This window comes from Diabrotica virgifera, chromosome 2 (genome assembly GCF_917563875.1).
Source record: "Diabrotica virgifera virgifera chromosome 2, PGI_DIABVI_V3a".
NCBI classification, from domain to species: domain Eukaryota; kingdom Metazoa; phylum Arthropoda; class Insecta; order Coleoptera; family Chrysomelidae; genus Diabrotica; species Diabrotica virgifera.
In genome coordinates, this window is record NC_065444.1 from 135,762,497 (window position 1) to 135,788,625 (window position 26,129).

A 26,129-nucleotide genomic window follows, 5' to 3' on the forward strand; every position below is an offset into this window, starting at 1 on the left:
GCTATACCTATATTATAATACCTAATATACGAGTTACGTTATTAAAATTGAAATGGGAATATGCTGGACATGTAACTAGGAGCGATCTAAACAAATGACACAAAACAATTCTAACCTGGAGACCATACTCACACAAAAGATCCAGAGGCAGACCTCCTATGAGATTGACAGATGATCTGAAACGGACTGCCGGGAAAAATTGGCTTCAAGTAGCGTAAAATAAAAAACAATGGAAAGGAAGACTTGAAGAGGCTTATGTTCAGATGTGGACGTGAATGACTAGACGAAGAAGAAGAAAAAGACGAGTTTCTTGCCTTCTATATTATTTATATATAAATACACATAATATATATGCATACAAAATTTATTTCGACGAAGCGATAACGGTCGCGAATTTAATTCCTTTTCCCCATCCAAAAAGATGCGCTATACCTATATTATATACGGGTTGCCGTGATTTCTACACTATTTATACAGGGTGTCCCGCAAAGATTTGTCATAAATTATACCACACATTTTGGGGTCAAAAGTAGTTCGATTGAACCTAACTTACCTTAGTACAAATGTGCTCATAAAAAAAGTTACAGCCCTTTGAAGTTACAAAATGCAAATCGATTTTTTTCAATATATCGAAAACTATTAGAGATATTTTATTGAAAATGGACATGTACCCATGGACATGAAAAATTTTATGGGGGTTTTGTTCCCTTAAACCCCCCCAAACTTTTGTGTACGTTCCAATTAATTCATTTGTGTGGTACCATTAGTTAAACAAAACGTTTTTAAAACTTTTTTGCCTCTTAGTATTTTTTCGATAAGCCAGTTTTTATCGAGATGCGCCTTCTTTTTTAATATGTATACATAAAAATTTTATGGGGGTTTTGCTCCTTTAAACCCCCCAAATGTTTGTGTTCGTTCCAATTAAACTATTATTGCGTTACCATTAGTTAAACACAGTGTTTTTAAAACTTTTTTGTCTCTTAGTCATTTTTTGAAAAGTCACCTTTTATCGAGATGTGGCTTGTTTTTCAAAAAATACCTAAAAATATAAATTATAAATAAATTTTCAGATTATTAACAGGTTTCTATAATCGTACTTAACCATATACAAATATGTGGTGGATTCTACAAATATTCAAAATATCTCGATAAACACTGGCTTACCGAAAAAGTACTAAGAGGCAAAAGAGTTTTAAAAACAGTGTGTTTAACTAACGGTGCCACAATAATAATTTAATTGGAACGTACACAAAAGTTTGGGGGGGGGGGGGTTAATGGAAAAAACCCCCATAAAATTTTTATGGGGTGCACAAATTTCACTTTAATTTTTTTTAAGATGTTGCTGCCCTAAGAATACCACATGTCCATTTTCAATAAAAAAATCTCTAAGAGTTTTCGATATATGAAAATAAAACAATTTTCATTTTGTAACTTCAAAGGGCTGTAACTTTTTTTATGTGCACATTTGCACTAAGGTCACCCTGTAACCACATACACATAATATACGTACAAAATTTATTTCGCCGAAGCGATGACGGTTGCGAAATCAATTCTTTTTCCCCATTAAAAAATAGGTGCGACACGTATATTATATACGCGTTGCGTGGCATCTACCCTATTTATATATACATACACAAATTATATATACGTACAAAATTTATTTCGCCGAAGCGATGACGGTCGCGATAGCGGTCGCGAAATCAATCCTTTTTCCAAATCCAAAAATAGTTTTTACATTTATTTTAAAATTAAATAATTCTACACAATTTATATACAGGGTGTTTCATTAGTAATTGTCCATATATTAACTGGAGAAACCTTAGCATAAAATATGAAGATTTAACCTAAAACACTTAAAATAAAATATTTCTCCAGAGTCTTTTATGACAAATATCCTAAAATGATTTAAGCTCATTGTTGTAACCTTCCAACATTTTTTGTTCAAACTTGACAAACAAACGATTTACACATGTTAGACGTTAGAGTACTTTAACTAAGGTTAAAAGATAATTTTCCGCCGTTACCAGAGCCGTGCTGTAGGGATATATACTTAATTTGTCCCCCTTTTCCCCCACAATCTACGCCACTGTCGTAATAATCATTTTAGCATGTTTTTGATTCTTTTTTTTACTTTTTACATAAATATCATCCTTTTGTTTCAATGCGATAGAGTAAGTAGTTTTGAAGTTATTTTCGTTTAAAAATAATGGATTCAATAAGATTATGTGTTTAAAATACACATAATCTTATTGAATCATTTACTTTTAAACGCAAATAACTTGAAAACTACTCACTATATCGCATTAAGACAAGAATTTGATATTTACGTAAAAAGTAACAAAGAATAAAAAAACATGCTGAAATGATTATTACGACAGTGGAGTAGATTGTGCAGGGGGAATAGGTGGAAAAATTAAGTATATATTCCTACAGTACGCCTCTGGTAATAGCGGAAAACTATCTTTTAACACTAGTTAAAGTATTCTGACATGTGTAATCCGTTTGTCAAGTTTAAACAAAGAATATTGGAAGGTGTTAGAACAATGGGCTCAAATCATTTTAGGATATTTGTAATAAAACACTCTGTATCTCGGTAAGGAGATATATTTTATTTAAGTGTTTTAGGTTAAATCTTCGTATAAGGGTTTCTCCAGTTTTCTAAGTTTCTCTTTCTTTCTAAGGTTTCTCCAGTTACTATAAGGATAATTACTAATGAAACTCCCTGTATACATACATTACTCATAAACATTACATCGACCGATAACGCAGCAGAGTTCTGCTCCACGTAACGTAGAGTCACATTCAGAGCCATGGTGGCACCTGCGTGCGTCACTTGATCTGGCAGGGAAACTCATTCCTCGATTTCATCTTAATTAGAGTTGCCTTGAGGTTTAACCAGTGTCTACAATGTCTTCATCCGTAAATTCTTGGTGCCCATTGTCATCAGCTTCAATCCATTCTGTAATTGCACTTTCTTCTTCTTTTCACATCCTGGAAGTTGTTGTACGACCTCTAAAAAGTCATTTTGTAATAGAGCTTGAAAAAATGGACCTTCGTCAAATTGTAAATCTGGCCAAAACTTCTTTCAGGATTTTCTAATTAAGATATCAGGTCAGTTGTCCCAGGCCTCAGCCACCCAATAAATGACATATTTTACGGTGATTTCTTTTTCAGGTTGTCAGTAATGAAACTTTCCTCGCCTTCTAATACAGTTCGTACCAACATTTGTTGGTAGGAAAACATCTTTCATCACATATAACCTCCATTACTTTAGGGTGTGAAGTAGCATTGTCTAAGAAAAGAAGAGCTCTTTTGAGAAGCCCCACTTCCTATTAAATTTCAAAACGAATGGTTCAACTTGTTTTTTAAAGCATTCCTTAAAAAGTGCTCTATTCATCCATGCTTTCCTTTGGGCCTTTAATAAACAGGTAAAGCGTTCATGTCATTCGAACCTAGTGGTTTTTTAGATTTGCCAATCACCGTTAACAATGACATCTATCTGAGATGGGTAGGAGAGGGAAATGGTGAGACAGGTGCAGCGACTCAAAATCAACGACAACGAAAGCTTTGAATTATAAGTTAACTTTTCGGACTAGGCTGTTCTCCCAATTAGTTCGGATTTGCGGGGTTCTACTGTATATCCAAAAATAAAGAATTGACCTTTCAAGACGTCACTTCAAGACAACCAATGATGATAAACGCACCAAAATTAAATCTCGATGATAATAAATTAAAATAACACCAATGGAAATAAAAATTCGCTAAAACTTAAAGATATTCCAAATCATGAATTAAAACCTATATTTCAAACTGCGGGTCTGTACCATATTCCAAGTATTTGGACAATTCTGTTGTATATTGGAATTATATGGAACTTGCACATTTTTTTATTACATAATAATGTTCAGTTTTGTTTAAAAATGAGATTTCCAAAATTTCACGCCTCAAAAACTCATAATAACTTAGAAGAACGAATTTAAAATCTTCTGTGTATTTAAACCATTTCAAACGACCCAAAAAGCGCGCGAACACTTGTAACGTCACATCATTATATTTTAAAATGTCATTTATCGTAAGTCTTGTAAAAGTCTTGTAAGTCTAATGTAATAATATATGTCTTAACAAAAATACTCAAATATAAGTCAGTGTCATACCTGAGTGTCATAACGAATGCCAAACCAAAATCCCATGCCAACTCAAAATTGCCAGTAAACTAAAAAAGAAGTAGAAGAATAAGATTGTGTAGTAGTCGGCAGTTGCCCCCGAGAGAAAAAAAGTTTAATGTCGTTGAAAAAAAGTTTAGTTGTTGTATTTGTCCCATGCCAACTCAAAAATTCTACTAAATCAAAGAAGAAAAAGAAGATTGTTTATTGATAGACAGTTACCCCTAGCGTGAAATTTTTTTTATCTTGTTATGTTTTTCCCACACCAACCAAAATTGCTAGTTAACTAAAGAAGAAGAAGAAGAAGAAGAATCAAATTGTACAATGTACTAACTCCAAATTGTAAGTGAATAAGGGATTTTTCCCTTATTCCGCGACGATGAGCTGGCCAAATACCCAAGTAGGTGGAGGCCAATAAACTAAAGAAAAAGAAGAAGAAGAAGAATGCCAAACCTAATGAATTTATAGCGAAGACATTAAATATAATGATATGACGTCACGACCAGTTATGGCGCGTTTTGGGCTGCCTGCTTTTGCATTTTCTCTGAATTTTAATCGTCTTAAGGGCCAAACAAAAGACAAAAAAACTTTTTTTTGGTATATGTTTTAAATTATGTTCTGTTGTGATTTATAGCATTTTTTTGAATTTAAAATTTTATGCAAGTTTCCTATCACAACACTTATTATTTTATTCAAAAAGAAAATAACAAAAACGAAGAGAAACAATTCCATAGAGAAAGTAAGAAATTCAAATTATAACGATCGCCACGCAAGCTCAATGCTCTTGTTTACTTCGTGCGTAATCAGTCTCTAGTCTACAGTGTTGATTAAGACATCAAAAATGTTTCTATCCTGATTTGGCATGTGCTTCGTGTTTAACAATAATGTTGCCTATCTATCTTTGAAGTGTTTTCTTTAACCGACATAACGTTTTGTGTTCACCTACCTACATACAGAGCTGTACATTATATTATCTATTGGACATGGAGGTACAAAAAGCATGTTGAAAGAATAAATAAGAACATAACTGTGGAATAATAATAATCTATATATTTGGATCTGTGTGAAACTTGTCAGAAGAAAATCTAAAGTTCCAAAAAAGCTTTAATAGTGAAACCTATACTGTCAAAAGAAATAAATAGTAGATGTCAAACAGATTTGATAGATATGCAAACCCATACAGTTTTGTCTAATAAGATTACTTAACAAAATTTGTAGAATTACTGCAGTTGAAAACTAAACTAGCAGAAGAAGTAGCATTCGCATACCTTTGGAGCGCATATCATTCTTCAAATCGATGATGACCGAGAACTCTCCAACAGAATTATAGAAGCGCTATGCTCAATTTGGAAAGATTTGAAGATAGTAAACAGTAAGCCAAGACATAGTCAGTCACAAGGATCTGTTGAACGCGTGTGAATCAAGACATCGAAAATTTAGGACGTTTCAGGATGGAAATCAACCAAACAAACAAGTGGTCATATGGTCTTCGAATTGTACAATTCACTAAGAACCGAGCTTATCATTCTAGCAACAATCGCAGTCCATATGAAGTTATGGTTGAGGGTTCCTCTTAAAATTGGTTTGAAAACTTCATCACTGCCAGAAGATGGTCTAGAAAATATTATTTCGACTGAAGAAGGTTTAGAAGCGCTGGTGGAACAAGTAGAAGAAACCCACTCAGGTCCTGATTCTGAAAAACGTGAAGAAGCAGAAGTAATGCACCAAATGAGCTTTTAATTGAACAAGAACCAGAATGAGATTCTAGAAGAAATATCTTCTAATCAAATTTCACAGAGGCAAGATCCTGTTGTAATTAAACGGACACGTGAAGAGCAAGGTCTTGAAGAGCAAACGAAGAAAATGGTTAAAACATCAAACTTTAAATTTCCCCCTGGCAATGTCGGTGATACGGTAAAAATAAGATTGCCAGATGTGGACAGGGCACGAAATGATTCTAGAAATATTTTGGCTATTAATATGAGTTTTCAAAATGAATTATACGAATTCGGTACTAACGGACTGTTACAGTTCTATAACAGAAATAAATTGACCATCTGCAAATAATATTAGACGTAAGAGCATTAACATCACTGAATATCGGATCAGATTATAAAATGGTGTTTAGAAAATTTTTGCTCAAAATACCACAAAACAAGAAAAAACCCCCAAGTACTTCAAAAAACTAAACATAGAGTTTCTAGAGAACCAAAACACAAAATGTCTGTATAAAAGACGTTTAGAACATAGATTTGAGATAAACCCAGTGACAACAGGTGAAGGAGTAAATGAGACATGGGCAAAAATAGAATATAATATATTACAAGCCCCAAAGGAAAGCATAAGAGTTAGAAAAATTAACCTGAATGCAACAAAAATATCAAAGCCCTGGTTCAATATTGAAATAAGAGATCTAGCGTATGAGAAGAGGAAATCATACCTACAATACAGCACTAACAAAACACCAAATAATTACCAACAATGCAGAGATACAAGAAATTACATCAATTATAAGATAAGAAATATGAAAAGAGAATATTGGACACGCTTTACCAAAGAAATGGAACACGATTTGTATGGGGCGCAAATAAAAGTTTGGAAAATATTAAAAAGTAGGAAAAAACCCATTAACGAATATAGAAGTTTAAATAAAATAGAAGTCGAACAATGGACCGCCTATATAGAAGAACTATATAAGGAAGATACTGTAATACCTGAAGAAGAGGAATAAACAAGAAATGAAAACGGATCAAACATAGACACAAAACTAGAAATCACAAAAGAAGAAATAAGGAATAACATACGTAAATTAAAAAACAGAAAAGCCCCAGGACCCGATGGGATACCAAATAAACTCCTAAAATACGAAGGAGAAACCTTAATCGAAATCATAGAGATCCTCTTTCAAGAAATAATATGTAGCCAGCGTGTACCAGACCAGTGGAGGACGAGAATAACAATACCTATACACAAGAGAGGAAACAGCAAAGACCCTAGCAACTGCCGTACCATCACCTTGCTGAGCGCAACTCTTAAACTTTTAACAAAAATACTTGCCAATAAAATAAATGAAGAATACACAATTAGTGAGTAACAACAAGGTTTTCGGAAACAGGCAAGAGATCAATAGGAAGGCCCTTTAACCCGGCACCTGCCACGTGGCTTTGAAAGGCGCCAACTGCCACGTGGGGATCTCACAGCACCCCTTAACAATTTTCTGTGATCCACTTGTTTAAAAAACAAAATAATGTGTTGAGTAACACAAGAATATAAATAAACATGTTTTATTAACTTATTAGCCACTAATATGTTATAAAAGTTGAAAAATACAATGAAAAAGGTGTTATAAGCAAATTGGCAAGTACCAAACCATAATAAATGAAGTCAAGTAAAATATCTAAAAAAATTAAGATATAGTGAGTATAGAGTCTATATTAATAATTTAAATCAGTTATTTCAATACAAAATGTAAATTTGACCTGTTTATATCAAAAATACAAAAAAAAATTAAAACATAAAGTGCCAGATGATGACACCCCAATTCGACTTTAGAGCTATAAGTTCAGAATGACACTAAATAACCACTTTAAACACTAACACATATATACTATATAATATTATAGAAAGCTACTATGACGCACAGCTCGCTTACCAAACTTGAAATACCAAATATTTGATAAAAATATGTTATGGGGTGCTGGTAGATCCCCACGTGGCAGGTGCCGGGTTAAAAGGTGGCGAGATAGCTGGCAGTCAACATCACAGCTACGAATACAAGCTCAAAATCGGTTAAGAACAGTCCAAGAGGCCTAATATAAGAAGAAGAAGAAGAAGAAGAAAAAGGAATCTTTCATTCCTCTAGATATGTTTCCCAAACTAAACATTTCATTGAGGGAGTATGTGAGAAAAACGTCTTTGTCGGGTGGGCAAGGCTATCAGCGATGTGCTTGGCAAAGTAAATAATGTATAACAAATAAGTATAAATGTAAAACAATGGAAAGTTGTGTAATTCCAAGTGCCATGAGAGTTTGCCATGCCAACAAGTAGTAAGTAGGTAGTAAGTAGTATTTAGTGATGTAACGAATGTCTTTTTTGAACATTCACGAATGCGAATGCGAATATCTGCTACCGACATTCGCAAATGCGGATGCGAATGCGAGTATTCAGTTTTTTTTTAATTTGTTTCTATTTTTGTAATGTTTTCTAAATTTATAATGAAAAATTAATTGATATTTAGTGTAAATCAATCTGAACCTTAAGCTTTATTACATAATACCAAATAATAAAAAAAGTGAAGGCTGATAATGTGATTATACAAGGTTAAGTTCTATCTATCTATTGCCCTTCATCTGTCCAAAGTTGAACGTAGGCCTCCCCTTATTTTTCCACTCTTCTCGGTTCAGTGCTATAGTGTACTTATGCTGTCGATCTGGCGGATCTGGTCCCTGTGTATCTTTTTAGGTCATCCGACCATCTCATCTGTGGTCTGCCCCTTCCTCTTTTGTAGTCCCAAGGTCTTCAGTGGGTTATCGCTTCATTCCAGTGGCGGATCCAGGGGAGGGCGATGGGGCGATCGGCCCCCCTCTCTAACCAAGTTATATATAAAGATTAAAAACATTCATTTATTCATTTATTTTTCATAAAAATTTAGCCAATTGGCCCCCCCTCTTGAAGATGCAGGATACTACTGGATCCGCCACTGCTTCATTCCATCTTCCGTCTCTTTGTCTGCTGTTGTGTCCTGCAAATTTCCATTTGAGAGTAGCTGCATGTTTGAGGTTAAGTTACTTTTTCTTAATAAAAAAAGATGAGAAGTGAATAGATTTTGATTTTATTAACCTAATATTATCTTAAAATTATTTTTTTTCTGGTTTTCATATTCGCAAAACATTCGCACAAATTTTGCGAATGCGGATGCGAATGCGAATATGCAAAAATATGCGAATATTCGCGAATGCGAATACGAATATTCGTTACATCACTAGTAGTATTTAAGAAAAGCTCAAATCAAGTTATACAAATTGTCTCTTGTTTTTATTTTTAATTGTGCTTTATAATTTATTGTTTTTATTTCATCATTTTATACTTTTACCGGTGGTCCTTGGTAATTGTATACAATAATTAGATATCAATTACCTACTTTTACCGTAACATACAAATTTCATAATATACATAAAATTAAAAATAGTCCTGTCGCCAGTGGGGGTACAACGGCCTCCTTAATTCAGATTGACTTACCAAGTTTTTTTTATGTATTTTGATCCATAGAACACGAATTTTTTGGGTAACAGTCGATCCGGATGTCGATAAGATTGTTATAAACAAAGAACTTGAGGAATCACATAACAGCGATTTTTCACAAAACAAAACATTGTTTTGTATTTTTTGGGTCATTCTAAGCAAAAAATGTTTTTACAAGTTTTTTCGTAGGATGCATAGTTTTCGACATAAACGCGGTTGAACTTTCAAAAAATCGAAAAATTGCAAATTTTGAACCCGAATAACTTTTGATTGAAAAATAAAATAGCAATTCTGCTTACCGCATTTGAAAGTTCAAGTCAAATTCTATCGGTTTTGATTACTTTCATTGCTAAAAATTAATTTTTTATTGTTAAAAAAAGCTATAAACACATAGTGATTGAATGATGTTTTCAATGCATTTCCCATTTGAAATCGAACGAGTGTGCGCATACAGACAATTTCTACGTAGATTACGTACATTAAATCGCATGCATTGGGCACGGGAAACACTATGTGTTTATGGCTTTGTTTAACAAATAAAAACTTAATTTTTAGCAATGCAAATAATCAAACCCGATAGAATTTGACTTGAACTTTCAAATACAGTTAGCAGAATTGCTATTTTATTTTTTTATCAAAAGTTATTTGGGTTCAAAAATTGCACTTTTTCGATTTTTTGAAAGTTCAACCGCGTTTATCTCTAAAACTATGCATCCTACGAAAAAACTTGTAAGATCATTTTTTGCTGAGAATCAGCCAAAAAATACAAAAAAATGTTTTGTTTTGCGAAAAATCGCTGTTATGTAATTCCTCAAGTTCTTTGTTTATAACAAACTTATCGACATCCGGATCAACTGTTACCCAAAAAATTCGTCTTCTACGGGTGAAAATACATAAAAAAACTTGGGTAAGTCCATCTGAATTAAGGAGGCCGTTGTACCCCCCCTGGCGACAGGACTAAAATAGTAAAAGATAGTTGTTGTAGTTAGCTTTAAATATTAGTGATATTTTATTTAATTTAGTTCAAAACTTAATGTCAAATCAAAAAGTGTGGGAGACGGTTGCGAGTTATTTTTTATGTTATTCAAGACCTACAACAGCCTTTTACTACTTTTAATTTTATGTGTATTAACTTTTTTTTAACAATATAATTTATATATATTATAAATTCTTATAAGTTGGTCATTACTTTTTGTTCACTCATACATATAGGAATTTTTTCTACTCTTGGTGCATTGTAGAATTTCTTGAAAAAAGAAATAATAAACGTTTTCGAAGGCTTGAATATTCAGATAATAGTGTACTTTAAAGCCTCTCTAAAACTAAAGTTTGACTTCAATACCCAAACAATTAGTGGAATTACTCTTATTCTTATTGTATATAGTAAGTATTACTCTATTACTCACCATATTCGGAATTGTCAACACGGCAAAGGTGGTATCCTCGTCAAATGTAAACTCTAACATCTGATAGTTTATACTTACAACAAAAATAAAAATAAAAAAATTAACAAATTAAAGCGAATCAACGAACGAAAATTATTAGTGCTTCAATTGTTGAAGCAGTTTTTTCTCAGCTGATCTGAGAAAAATAAAATAACTGAAAACTGCAAAACACTAGAAAACCGCGCTCGCGATCAAAAGTCTCTGAAGAACGTAAAGCGATCGCGATATTGTGCTGATAAATTGTTATGGAGTGTGCGATTTGTGATAATAGAGGGTAGGGGTGGCCGCGGGTAGTATAGGACCTTCCAAGGCCGTTTAGTTCTAACATTTAGGGCCGGCCTAGCCTGATGCTATGTTGATGTTTGTTTTGTTTAATAATAAAAAATCGTCTGGCATTTCAATAAAGTGTGAAATTTTTAATTCTGTTTAATATATTGTAACTGCACATAACTAAGTAACAGTATTTGTTAATTTTTTTTTCACATACAGTGCGTCCATAAAGTAACGCATTAAATGCATTATTAGCTAAATAAACAACATTATTAGAAATTCTCGAAGCACGCCAATTTTGATTTTTAAATTACGATTTTTTGGCATATATCTCATACTAGTGACGTCATCCACCTGGGCGTGATGCCGTAATCGATGATTTTCTTTAATGAGAACAGGGGTCATTTGATAACTCATTTGAAAGCGTATTCTATATTTAGTAATACAAACAATAATTATTTATACAGGGTGTCCACCATTTTTTTATTTAATTTCTTGATGCAAAAAGAAGAATGTATCTAATTTTTTTAATTGTAAATATATTTTACTACTGTCAGAAAACAGAAAAAAATATTTGAAAAATAAACATTGATTTTCGCTTAACTGAAATGTTTAAACTGACAAGAGGCAGGTGTGTGGCAGCTTTAACATTGAATTTATTAAGCGAAAAACAATATATTTTTGTTAAATAAATATTTTTTTTCCGTTTTCTGACAACAGCAAAACGTATTCTGAATTAAATAAATTACATACAATCTTCTTTTTGTCTCAATTAACTTAATAAAAAAAAATTTGGACAGCATCTATAAATAATTATGGTAATGTTTATATTACTGAATAGATAATTGCATAATCTTTCAAATGAGCTATCACATGACCCCTCTTTTCATTTAAAAAATCATCGATTACGTCATTATGCCCAGATGGATGAGGTCACTACTGTGATATATATTCCAAAAAAATCGTAATTTAAAAATAAAAATCGACCTATTTGGGGAATTTCTAATGTTGTTTATTTTGCTAATAATGGATTTATCCGTTACTTCATGGACGCACTGTAGATACCAGTAAACGAAGCCAAAAAAGCATTTGAAAAAACTAAAATTTACTGGCCACTATTTTTTAACTGGAATATCTAGGGATCAATGGAAAAGGCGAAGCCTCTCGTGGGTATCGAAATTTGTACTGCGTCATAGATTTTCTATTAACATTTAAGCATTTTTTTAATTGTTTATATTTATTACAATAAACAATAAAAATATTTAAAACATAATTTAATAAATATGAGAAGTTACTATAAATATGTGCAACAGATGGGTTGAGTAGGTAGTTTTTAAACAATTCTATTTATTTACCCCATTTGAGAAAAAAGAGGTTCAAATGTTTGTATAGGTGCTTTGTCAATATTTAGGTCTCATTTTCTTCGTAATATCTCTAGTTTTCTAAATTTTTATGTTTTTAAAAAAGTATATTCGTTATTAATTGTTGGTATATGTATATAAGCTGTACACTCCCGTGGAAGTTATAGCTGTTTTTCACTTTAATGATCCATTAAGACATGGGGGATCAGTCCACTTTTCTTCTAATCGGTCTCCTCAAAGCTTCTTGTATGTCTTCGTTTCCTTCACTACTTTTCTCCACTCATTTCGGTTCTAAGTCTTTTTTTTTCCAGTTTCGAATTCCCATAACTCTTGAGTCGTTTTCGACTTGATGTTTCCATCTTGCTATTGGTCTGCCTTGTGCTCTTGTCTCAGGGGGTATCCAGTTTTTAATAACTTTAATGGGATCATCTTCACTTTTTCTACTTATATGACCATACCATCTTATTCTTCGTGCTTTTGCTTCTTTTACTATGTTTTCTCCTTCCATCCATTGTTCTATTTCGTGGTTCATCCAGGGTCTTCTTTAGTTTTCATTGATTACTTTTGGTCCCAGAATGTTGCGCATTATTTTTATTTCAAATACTTTCAGCTGTTCTTCTTCTTTTAACGTTAGGGTGTTGGTTTCTATGGCATACATTACCACTGGCCTTATGGTAGTCTTATATATTTGCGTCTTTGTATTTCTGCTTAATTTTTTATCTTTTATTATCTTTTTATTTTTGTGGTAAGCTCTATTTCCTGCTTGTAGTTTATGTTTCAGGTCTATTCTTTCATTATCTCTACTAATCATCGTTCCCAAGTATTTGAATGTATCTACTTCCTCAAATCTGTAATTATCTATTATCATTTGTGTTAGTTTTGTTTTCTTGAATCTGCTTGCGTTCATGTACTTTGTTTTTTCCATATTTATGTCTAGTCCTCTTCTTTTTGCCCCTTTTTCTATTTCAGAGAATGCCTTAATTAATGATCTTTTGTTCCGGGCTATTAAACGATATCAACTGCATAACCTACTATTTGTACTGCATTTTTATTAATTATTCCGTTATTTGTTGCTTCTTTTATTGCACAATTTAGAGCTGTAATGAATAACTCAGTTGACAGGGCATCCCCTTGTCTGACTCCGTTTTGGACCCTGATCTTCTCTGTTGTCTTTTGACCTAAATCTATTACTGCTTGTGCCTCTTTCATTGTCATTTTTATTATTAACTGTATTAATTTGTCTGGTATTTTTATGCGTGTTAGATCTTCTATTAGTTCTCCTCTTTTTAGTTTATCGAAGGCCTGTTTAAAATCCACAAAAAGCATATGCAGTTCCATGTTGTGTTCATATGCTTTTTCCATGATTTGTCTTATTATGTGAATAGCGTTTATCGTCGACTTTTCTTTTCTGAATCCATATTGGTAATTTCCTATGATTTTTTCAGTATGCTCTGCTAGTCTGTCCTTTATTATTCCCGTCATGACCTTATATGTCACATTTAGCAAGGTGATTCCTCTATAGTTTTTGCATATTTTTTGGTCTCCATTTTTGGGTATCGTTATAATTATTCCCGTTTTCCAGTCGTCTGGCATTCTTTCCTCTTTCCAAATCGTTACAATTAATTTATGTATTTTTCTAGTTAGAGCTTCTCCACCATATTTGATGAGTTCTCCGTTTATGTTGTCATAACCCGCTCCTTTTCTGTTCTTGATCTTCTTGATACTTTCTGCTACTTCTTCGTATGTAGGCTCCTTGTGTTCCTCCGCGTCCTGTCTTATCCTTATTATGTCCCCTTCCTGTGTCATCTCACCTGTTGCTTTATATAATTCCTCGAAATGTCTTATCCAAATGTCTTCTATGGCTACCATCGGTTTTGGTTTTTTCCTAATTTTAAGTAATTATATAGTGGTTTAGAATTATTTCTCATGTTTCTCTTTCGATGTCCATCATTATGTCTTCTAATTTTCTTTTCTTTTTCATTTTACATGTTTGCTTTGCTATTGTCCTTGCTCTCCTATATGTTTTCATATCTTCTGCTGTTCCTGAGTTTATCCATTTCAATCTGGCTTTATTCTTTCTTTCTATTTGTTCTCTAGATTCCTGGTCAAACCATTAATTTCTTCTGATGTTTCTTATTGTGCCAATTTCTGTATCCGCTGCCTTTTCTATGGCTTGTTTAATTCGTTTCCATTGTTCTTATATTTTTTGTTCTTCGTGTTGTATTCTTCTTTTAAGTTCTTCTTTGTATCTATCTTTTATTTCATCCTCCTCCAGTTTTTGTATGTTCCATTTCTTTTTCGCTACTCTTGTTTCTTTTGGTTTTGCCCTAATTTTGCATTTTGCAATCACCAGGAAGTGGTCGGAGTCTATGTTCGCTCCTCTATATGATCGTACATCATTTATTGACTTCGCTTGTTTTTTATTGATCAGAATGTGATCGATTTGGTTTCCGGTATTAGTTCCAGGTCTTAACCATGTTATTTTGTGTACATCTTTATGCTGATATTTGGTGCTACTTATTTCCATTTCTAGTGCTGCTGCTATGCCACATAATCTATCCCCGTTGTCGTTGGTTTTGTCATGTAATGTATGTGTGTCTGCCACTTCTTGATTATAACTTTCTCTTTGAACCTGTGAATCAAAATCCCCTAGGATAATTAGTATATCCTGTTTTGGCACTTGATCACCTGTCACTTCCAATTTCTCGTAAAAGTCTTGTTTGGTTATTTCATCACTATTTTCGGTGGGTGCATAAACGTTAATTATAGATAGTTTTTGCGGCTTATAATCTATTCTTATATAAGATATTCTGTCATCGACTGCTTTAAATTCTAAGACTTCCTTTCTTAATTTTCTTCTGATGTAAAATGCTGTCCCTCCTTGCCCTTGTTTATCCTTTCCTGCATACCATATTGTATAATCACTTTTTTCTATTTTGCCTTGTCCTCCCCATCTGACTTCCTGTAATCCAGCAATATCTACTTTGTATCTTTGTAGCTCATTTGCCATTTCCTGCATTTTTCCTGATTCTAGTAGTGTCCTCACGTTCCAAGATCCAATTTTTCTTTTTCTTTTATTTATTCTCTTCCGTTTCTTATTGTCTAACTTTATCTTATCTTCTTGTGTGCTCGTTTTCCTTTTTCTTGCGGTTGTTTCCATATTTTCCAATTCAGTTATTTCAGTCATCAGTTTTTTGGATTTGGACTTGCGCTTGTATGCTCGTTTCGTTCCAATTTCTCTCCCTCATTTCTCCATCTCCACAGTGCTCCATTTATCCACAACTTTTTGTACCCCATCTTTATTCTGTTTCCTTGTTTTCTTTCCATGTTAGCCCTGTCACGTATAATTTTCTGTATTTTCCGTTCATTCTTACTTAGGTCTTCGTCTATAAAGATATGTGTTCCTTTCAATTGCCTTTTTTCTCGCAATATTGCTTTTTTGTCCGTTAGGTTAGCAACTGTAGCAATTGTCAGTTGTTTGTTCTCCCTTAGTGAAATATTTTGAACGTTTGTTATTTTAATATCTAGCTTGAGTTTTTCTTTAATTAGCTGTTCTATTTGTTTATTCGCATCAGGCTGTCCTATTTTTATTCCCCTTATGACAATATTATTTTTGGTTGTTTCTTTGTCCTTGCTTTCGAGTTTATTTTCCATTTCTTCCAGTCTGCCTTTCAATTTTTCAAGGTCTCTGCGTAGTTGTTGGTTTTCTTCCTTTATATTCTTAATTTTTTCACGATTTTCTTTGTTTTCTTGTAGCAACTCTTTAACCATTTTCATTATATCTGCGCACATTTCCTTAACTTCGTCCATTTTTCTAACCGCGTAATCTTATTTATCAACCTAAAGCAAGAAAAATATATTTTTATTTCACTTAAAACTTAAAATGTACCCAAAAATAGAAAAATATAACCTGTTTGCAATAATGACTATACTTTTTGCCTAACTAATTTAGCTCTTGGCATCTGACAGCATTGCTGGACCTATAACAAGAAGTACTGTTGCACTGCGGAAGGCACCCACCCCCAATCAACTCGCCGGAGGGTTGATACCTATCAATGCACAGTTTTCTTCTTATTTTTAATTTTTTGTTACTTAATTTAATAATTAATTATTTATTTACACATAATTTAACCTTTACAAAAAAACAAAATACACCATCTAAAAGGTAATGAAAAATACATTAAAAAAAAAAGAGAATTTTGTACGATTAACAGAACTGGAGATATTTTTCTTAACTTAGCGCCATTATTTACAAACATTAAGAGCTGAAATTTGGGCAATTTGTCAATGAAGTTTCAGTTTTTCATTTAAAATTTAATCAAGATTAATACATGCATATTTAGCATAATAAAAACTTGTTAAAGTTGGCAAACCAAGAGAAACTAAACGAATTTTAAACAAATTATAAAAGATCCCTTTTTTCGCTTCGAAATTACTTTATTTTAATAACTTGGGATATTTTAGGATAAAAGTTATTAGTATGATTTTTTCGAAAAATCCCTACTTTAATTCACCCAATGTGTTTTAAATGCATTCATTTTTTCGAGTCCTGAGAAAACCTGAGCTTTTTTGAAAAATTTAAACCCAGAATGAAAGATTGCATTATTACCGAGAGCCGAAAGTCCCCGAAAACTTCTATAATGTTTATTTTATTAAGTTATATGGGTGAAAAAAAGAGAAAATTTAGTGTGATTTTTAATTTCATTCAATCTCATTCAAAAGAAACTTGTTGGTTATTTTAAGGGACTTCTGGCCCTCGGTAATAATGTAATCTTTCATTCTGCTTTTAAATTTTTCAAAAATACTTATTAGTTTCCTCAGGATTCGAAAACACTTAAAACACATTGGCGCGAAATTTTGAGCCTACGCCCTTAAGCGTAAAACATTTAAAAATGACTAAAATGCCAATTTTAGCGTTTTTGAGGCCACTTTTCAATAAATTAGTCATCAAATTAAAAAAAAAACAAAAATATGAGATGAAACCTTAAGTCAAGTATTTTCAAAATTTACAATTCAATTTTGATTTTATCTTGCAAAAGTCAGTTCAAAAAATTCATAAACAGATTGATACACCATTGCGTTTCGGGAATGACGAGCGTCTGAACTTAACGTGAAATACATTGATTATTTCTTACCTTCAAGTTGAATATTGTTTTAATCGAATGAATATGATGTTAAAATATCACAGTAATAAGTTTACTCAAAGTTTGCCACGGGAACCTGCTTATTTATAACAATTATTCAACAAATAAATTTGTTTGTAGGTATTTTAAATTGATTTCTGAAATATAAAATCAAAATACATAGAATCGTGCATTTTAAAATCACTGGACCTAAGCATTTATCCTAAAATTTTTGTTTTTTTAATTCGATGTCCAACTTAATGAAAAATTGGCTTTTTTCAGAATTTTTAACTGTTTATTTCCATTTTACGCTTAAAGTAGACATTTTACGAACAAATTACAAGCAAAACTTTCATCTTGAAATAATAAAAAGTTGCATAACATCTTAAATTATCAAAAAAAAAATCGAATCGAGAAAAGAGACTTCTGTTTAATTGACACCTTTTGACAAATGCCACCCGCCTAAAAAAATTTCGCTGTGAAATAAAAAAACAATATCTCTGGTTCTATGGATCATCAAACTTCCCTCTTTTTTTAATATGTGTTTTTTCATAACCTTTCAGATGGTGTGTTTTGTTTTATGTAAAGGTTAAAACGGCGGAAATAATTTAATTGTTTTTTTGCTTGAAAAATGACTTTGGCATAGCCAATTAGCCAGACTTGTTTGTGATTGATTGCAGATTCATAGTCATAAATTTCTTATTTCATAACGTAAGTACTACAATATTATTTTTTTGATACAATATATTATTATATTATATTTGTTTTATCATATACTTTAATTGTTTATAAGGCTGAAAATTGGTACTTAATTGTGCTTTAATTATTTGTAAAAATAAATATATATTTTTAAAAACATTGACAAAGCACCTGTACAGTCATTTGAAAATGCCCATTTTTCTTAAATATGATAAACAAACAGACTTGTTTAAACATTACTCGCCCAATAAGACCCATCTTTTGCACATATCCACAGAGAACGGCAGTTCTCACCAGTGGCGCACAACACCCCTACAAGCGACACTATATTACACGAAATTTTCGATTTTCTAAACCTGACTGAATTGAAAATTGGACCAAACCCCATATTAAAGTATAGGAAAAGACTCCATTCCATCCATCCATATGTTACATCTCCATTTTGGTCCAAGGGTGTGGATTTTACGGTCCTTCCCATTTAGAGTCTGTTTTTCGTTCTCGTCCCCAAAACTCTCAAAAATTTCAAAAACTTAAGCCCGACCTTTACGGCTTCTGATAGCACAGATCATTAGCTTTCCAACGCATGTTTAATTTTGAAAATCAGTTAGACTGTTCAAAAGTTACCGAGCTCAGAATTAGAACTCAATTTTTATTTAAAAAGGGGAAAAATGTTTGTGGATATGTATGTATGTATGTATGCATGTGGAAAAGTTACACCGATCTGAATTTTTTTTTCTCTGTTTCAAGAGGGTGTGAGGGCCGATTCAGAACCGGTGTAGTTTTTGACTTCTGACTACCCGTAAGCCAGCTATAGGGCTAGGTAGATACGAAATGGCAAATTTTTTGGGCGTATATATCTTAGGTTCAAGGAGAGACAGGAAAATCGCAAATACACCACATCAATAGGATTGAGTTAAGCTTTCAAATGGTGCCTAAGCTATCAAGCTCAGACATACACACGGCTCAGTATTGCCGAAAAATTGAAAAACTAAACTTTGAAAATTTTGGTGTTTCGACAATTACTCAAAATTTCAACCTACGAATTTCGCCAATAACTGAGCGTTTGTAGAAGGACTCTAGGCGAATCTAACGTTGTTTACCTCATATCCGGGAAAATTCGAAATTTTAAGTTATACGCTTCATAAGTATGATCAAATCTATTTCCTATGGGGAAAACGGTTTTTCAAGCTCAATAATTTCTGTAACAGCTTTAGTTTTCATACTTGACCTCAGATGCATCAGATACTACTTGTCAATACGTTTCAAACTCATGTTTAGTGATAAAAATGGGTTAAGCCGTTTAGAAGTTATTAAGCTTCTTCTTCTTGTAGTGCCTATCCGTTTCGGATGTTGGCGACCATCATGGCAGTCTGCACTTTGCACACTGCTGCTCTGAAAAGATTTGTAGTGGTTGTGTTGAACCACGTTCGTAGATTTTTCAGCCAGGAAATCCTTCGCCTTCCTGGTCCTCGCTTTCCCTCTACTTTTCCCTGCAAGACCAGTTGCAGCAGTCCATATCTCTCACTGTTCCTCATGATGTGACCGAGGTATTCGATTTTGGCTGTTTTTATTTTGATTAACAGCTCTTTTTCTTTTTTCATTCTCATTATTAAGCTACACAAGTATAATCCAATTAACGATTATTCCCGAAATGGTTTATGTAGTTGTAGTGGTTACGATGCTAAATTTGATCTGCAACGGGCAATCCGAGTTCATTTACCGGCCATCCCAATATTTTTATTCAATCTATTTCGAATAGAAAAAAAATCTAGTGTACATTCGATGGACACTAGATCATTTGGGAGATAATGCTACAAAGGTGACCATAAAGCTTAACGTGTAATCGAGAAAAATTGCATTCAACTTCATACATTTTATTTGTATATAACTTGAAAAACTCCTGATACAAGAATAAAAAACCGCTAAACGCCGTAAAAATGAGTGGCGCATACAATATTCCAGCTACAAAAGATCTGATATGAGAATTACGTGGCACGAAAATGTATTTTCATTTTGATGCAAAACAAAATTCTAGTTTTATTTTAAAAGATTTTTCCATAATATTTGCTAAATTTGAAGTAAACGCGCCACAAAAGAGTTTCAAAATTCAAACTGTATCAAATTTACTCTTTTGTGGTGCGTTTACTTCAAATTTAGCAAATATTATGGAAAAATCTTTTAAAATAAAACTAGAATTTTGTTTTGCATCAAAATGAAAATCCATTTTCGCGCCACGTAACATTCATATCAGATCTTTTGTAGCTGGAATATTGTATGCGCCACTCATTTTTACGGCGTTTAGCGGTTTTTTATTCTAGAAGTAACTATACAACTGTGAAATATGTTTTAAATGTTTTTATTGTTTATTTTAATAAGTCATTTTATCTATTTATTTTTATTAATTAAACGCTTTTCTTTAGTTCAATAGTTTGCGTCAAATCTTTAGACGTTAATTTGACTGCCTTTTCTTCAATGCAAATGAATGAAAATTTGCAGACATATGTTAAATATTTATTAATTGTTTAAATAAAAAAAAAACGATTTTAATGGAAAATGCTTAAATTCTATTGTTTTTTACAATGTAGAAACTTGAAACTTTTACGGATTTTAGCTAATTATATGAACTATGCATAATTTCACTTTTTGCGTTAATTGTTTACGTTATGCGTCATAAATAAACAATAAAGTTTCAAATTTTGATCGCTCATAAATATATTTGTTTATATAAAAATCGGCGCTTGTTCGTGTCAAATTTCAATACTATACGAAACAAAACTTCAACCAAAACTCGAATTAAAAAAATCGTTTTTTTATCGTACTCTTAGAAAAACTACCGGTAGAGACGTTTTGTGCTACAATTAATATTAGAATTCATTTTGGCGTATTAATTAAACGCTTATTTTTAGTTCAATCGTTTGGGTCAAACCTTTAGACGTTAATTTGACTGCCTTTTCTTCAATGCGAATGACTGAAAATTTGCAGACATATGCATTCGCGGGAACAATACGCGAATAGTCAATAAGAAAAATTTTGATGTTTATTTATTGTTTAAATAAAAAACCGATTTTAACGGAAAATGCTTAAATTGTTTAATGCTCTTGTTTTTTACAATGAAGAAACTTGAAACTTTTACAGATTGCAGCTAATTATATGAACTATGCATTATTTGACTTTTTACGTTAATTGTTTACGTTATGCTTCATAAATAAACAATAAAGTTTCAAATTTTTTGCCAATTCCGACTACTTTTTATGTTTGTACATCATATGTTTTATACATATGTTAATAAACATGACGATATATTTTAATGTTTGAAAAGTGTAAGACAAAAAAGTAAAAACTAAAAAAATATAAAAAAATATGAAAAAAAAATTTTTAAGAAACGCTTTTCTTTAGTTACGAGTGACTAAAATTAAATATAAAAAAAACAACTAAAAAGCAAAAACTAAAAAAATTAAAAAATCTAACACATTCGTTAAAGAAAAACCTAGGGCAAAAACAGTTTATTCGATGAAGCCGCGCCACGCGGCTTTGACAAATGTGTTAGATTTTTTCATTTTTTTTTAGTTTTTGCTTTTTAGTTGTTTTTTTATAATATTTTTAATTTTAGTCACTTGAACTAAAGAAAAGCGTTTCTTAAAAATTTTTTTTCATATTTTTTAATACAGTCGTCGGTTGGCCTTTTTCATCTACACAATGCGTAGTTTTTTCACAATTTTGAATTAAATGAGAAATTTCGCTTTTTGTGTTAATTGTGTTAATTTATGTTAATAAAAAACGATGACGCAATAAAAATTTCGATAGTCACGAGATGGTACGCCTTTTCTATGGACTTTCCCTAGATATTCCAGTTAACAAATAGCGGCCAGTAATGTTTCCATTTTGACATGCTTTGTTTCCTATTTCCTTTAACTAAGTAAGACTTGTGTATTTATTTTTTCACATATTTATAAAAAATAAATTTAATAAAATAACCATTATGGTATGCGCAAAAATAAAAGCACTGAATTGCGTATGCCTCAAAGTTATATGTGTCCTACATACGCTGCGCGCTGAAACGTATTGAGTTGTTTCCGAACGTCGTTATAACGTGTGTGAACGTCGTGTTAATGTTAGGTGCTTCAGGATGGTTCTCAGTTTTGCAGAAATTTTTTTTATCGAGGAATACTATTTTCGGTCATACGCAAAAGGTCGCGAAAACGGTCCCAGATTAAAATCAATAATGGTTTTAGCAGGACGGGGCAACCTGTTACACGGCCAGGGAGTCTTTTAGAATACTGCTTGATCATTTTGGAAGATCGCCACTCATCAGACCTAACGCCACCTGACCTGATGCGTATATATGGGGAATACTGAAAGAGGTAGACCGATCCACCGTCTGACATTCCAGAATTGCGGACTATAATTAAAGATTTTTTAGCACCAGATGGCATTTTTAACATCTGGTTTATCAGAAATATCGTCGTGAATATTGTTTGCAATGCTATGTCATATACACCTACTAAATATACAGGGTGGGCCACTGAAAACAGTCCACCTCCATATTTGACAGTTTTTATTAGGTTTTAAGGAAATGACGATACAGGTCGATTTTTTATCTAAGGGTACACATTTTTACGGTACATAAATCTGTCATTTGTCAACCCCCTCCCTTTCACTTCCCTCACCCCTTATTTTTAAATAGGGAATAGGAGCCGTGTGCTAGCTCATTTAAAAGGTTATTCAATTCTCTATTCAGTAATATAAACTTTAACATAATTATTTATACAAGGTGTCCAAGAAAAAAAAATTAAATTAAATTAAATTAATTGACACACAAAGAAGATTGTACCTAATTTATTTAAAAAGACTAAGTTTTCACTCTAATGGCATATAAAACAACATAATGCTATTCTACATCCCACCAGAATGAAAACAATGGGAACCTTCTCTGGTTACACCTCCGAGGCTTCTACAATTTGCAAGCCATACGGATGCTGAGACTAAGGAAGATGAGGGAATTCTACAATTTACAATTCAAGTCCCATCTGCTCAGCGCGGTAAAGTTCCAACGAGAATGGTTCCCTTCATACTCCACACAGAGTAAATGTAAATCAAAAATGAATAACCATTTTCAATTTCGTTGCAAAACGAAAACACAGCCGAACCATATTCTAGTCCAATCAGAGAGTGCCGCAAGCACCCCTACCGGTTTCGAAACTTATTATTTGAAATTGAAAATGGTTATTCGTTTTTGATTTACATTTACTCTGTGTGGAGTATGAAGGGAACCATTCTCGTTGGAACTTTACCGCGCTGAGCAGATGGGACGTGAAATGTAGAATTCCCTCATCTTCCTTAGTCTCAGCATCCGTATGGCTTGCAAATTGTAGAAGCCTCGGAGGTGTAACCAGAGAAGGTTCCCATTGTTTTCATTCTGGTGGGATGTAGAATAGCATTATGTTATTTTATATGCCATTAGAGTGAAAACTTAGTCTTTTTAAATAAATTAGGTACAATCTTCTTTGTGTGTCAATTAATTTAATTTAATTTAATTTTTTTTTCTTGGACACCTTGTATAAATAATTATGTTAAAGTTTATATTACTGAATAGACAATTGAATAACCTTTTAAATGAGCTAGCACACGGCTCCTATTCCCCATTTAAAAATAAGGGGTGAGGGAAGTGAAAGGGAGGGGGTTGACAAATGACAGATTTATGTACCGTAAAAATGTGTCCCCTTAGATAAAAAATCGACCTGTATCGTCATTTCCTTAAAACCTAATAAAAACTGTCAAATATGGAGGTGGACTGTTTTCAGTGGCCCACCCTGTATATTTAGTAGGTGTATATGACATAGCATTGCAAACAATATTCACGACGATATTTCTGATAAACCAGATGTTAAAAATGCCATCTGGTGCTAAAAAATCTTTAATTATAGTCCGCAATTCTGGAATGTCAGACGGTGGATCGGTCTACCTCTTTCAGTATTCCCCATATATACGCATCAGGTCAGGTGGCGTTAGGTCTGATGAGTGGCGATCTTCCAAAATGATCAAGCAGTATTCTAAAAGACTCCCTGGCCGTGTAACAGGTTGCCCCGTCCTGCTAAAACCATTATTGATTTTAATCTGGGACCGTTTTCGCGACCTTTTGCGTATGACCGAAAATAGTATTCCTCGATAAAAAAAATTTCTGCAAAACTGAGAACCATCCTGAAGCACCTAACATTAACACGACGTTCACACACGTTATAACGACGTTCGGAAACAACTCAATACGTTTCAGCGCGCAGCGTATGTAGGACACATATAACTTTGAGGCATACGCAATTCAGTGCTTTTATTTTTGCGCATACCATAATGGTTATTTTATTAAATTTATTTTTTATAAATATGTGAAAAAATAAATACACAAGTGTTACTTAGTTAAAGGAAATAGGAAACAAAGCATGTCAAAATGGAAACATTACTGGCCGCTATTTGTTAACTGGAATATCTAGGGAAAGTCCATAGAAAAGGCGTACCATCTCGTGACTATCGAAATTTTTATTGCGTCATCGTTTTTTATTAACATAAATTAACACAATTAACACAAAAAGCGAAATTTCTCATTTAATTCAAAATTGTGAAAAAACTACGCATTGTGTAGATGAAAAAGGCCAACCGACGACTGTATTAAAAAATATGAAAAAAATTTTTTAAGAAACGCTTTTCTTTAGTTCGAGTGACTAAAATTAAAAATTATCGAAATTTTTATTGCGTCATCGTTTTTTATTAACATAAATTAACACAATTAACACAAAAAGCGAAATTTCTCATTTAATTCAAAATTGTGAAAAAACTACGCATTGTGTAGATGAAAACGGCCAACCGACGACTGTATTAAAAAATATGAAAAAAAATTTTTAAGAAACGCTTTTCTTTAGTTCAAGTGACTAAAATTAAAAATATTATAAAAAAACAACTAAAAAGCAAAAACTAAAAAAAAAATGAAAAAATCTAACACATTTGTCAAAGCCGCGTGGCGCGGCTTCATCGAATAAACTGTTTTTGCCCTAGGTTTTTCTTTAACGAATGTGTTAGATTTTTTAATTTTTTTAGTTTTTGCTTTTTAGTTGTTTTTTTTATATTTAATTTTAGTCACTCGTAACTAAAGAAAAGCGTTTCTTAAAAATTTTTTTTTCATATTTTTTTATATTTTTTAGTTTTTACTTTTTTGTCTTACACTTTTCAAACATTAAAATATATCGTCATGTTTATTAACATATGTATAAAACATATGATGTACAAACATAAAAAGTAGTCGGAATTGGCAAAAAATTTGAAACTTTATTGTTTATTTATGAAGCATAACGTAAACAATTAACGTAAAAAGTCAAATAATGCATAGTTCATATAATTAGCTGCAATCTGTAAAAGTTTCAAGTTTCTTCATTGTAAAAAACAAGAGCATTAAACAATTTAAGCATTTTCCGTTAAAATCGGTTTTTTATTTAAACAATAAATAAACATAAAAATTTTTCTTATTGAACACACAAAGAAGATTGTACCTAATTTATTTAAAAAGACTAAGTTTTCACTCTAATGGCATACAAAACAACATAATGCTATTCTACATCCCACCAGAATGAAAACAATGGGTACCTTCTCTGGTTACACCTCCGAGGCTTCTACAATTTGCAAGCCATACGGATGCTGAGACTAAGGAAGATGAGGGAATTCTACAATTTACAATTCAAGTCCCATCTGCTCAGCGCGGTAAAGTTCCAACGAGAATGGTTCCCTTCATACTCCACACAGAGTAAATGTAAATCAAAAATGAATAACCATTTTCAATTTCGT

The 26,129-nt window shown here is 32.4% G+C and overlaps 1 protein-coding gene across 1 annotated transcript; it reads right to left on the bottom strand.

Moving 5' to 3' along the window:
• Nucleotides 1-15,666: 15,666 nt before the first annotated feature.
• Nucleotides 15,667-16,290, bottom strand: LOC126880798 (uncharacterized). Its single transcript, XM_050644860.1, has one exon. The coding sequence runs from the start codon at nucleotides 16,288-16,290 to the stop codon at nucleotides 15,667-15,669; it is 624 nt and encodes a 207-aa protein (XP_050500817.1).
• Between the last annotated feature and the right edge of the window lie 9,839 nt (nucleotides 16,291-26,129).

Excerpts from the sequence above, each read along its gene's own strand:
- LOC126880798 (XM_050644860.1), bottom strand. The coding sequence starts at position 16,290 with ATGGACGAAGTTAAGGAAATGTGCGCAGATATAATGAAAATGGTTAAA.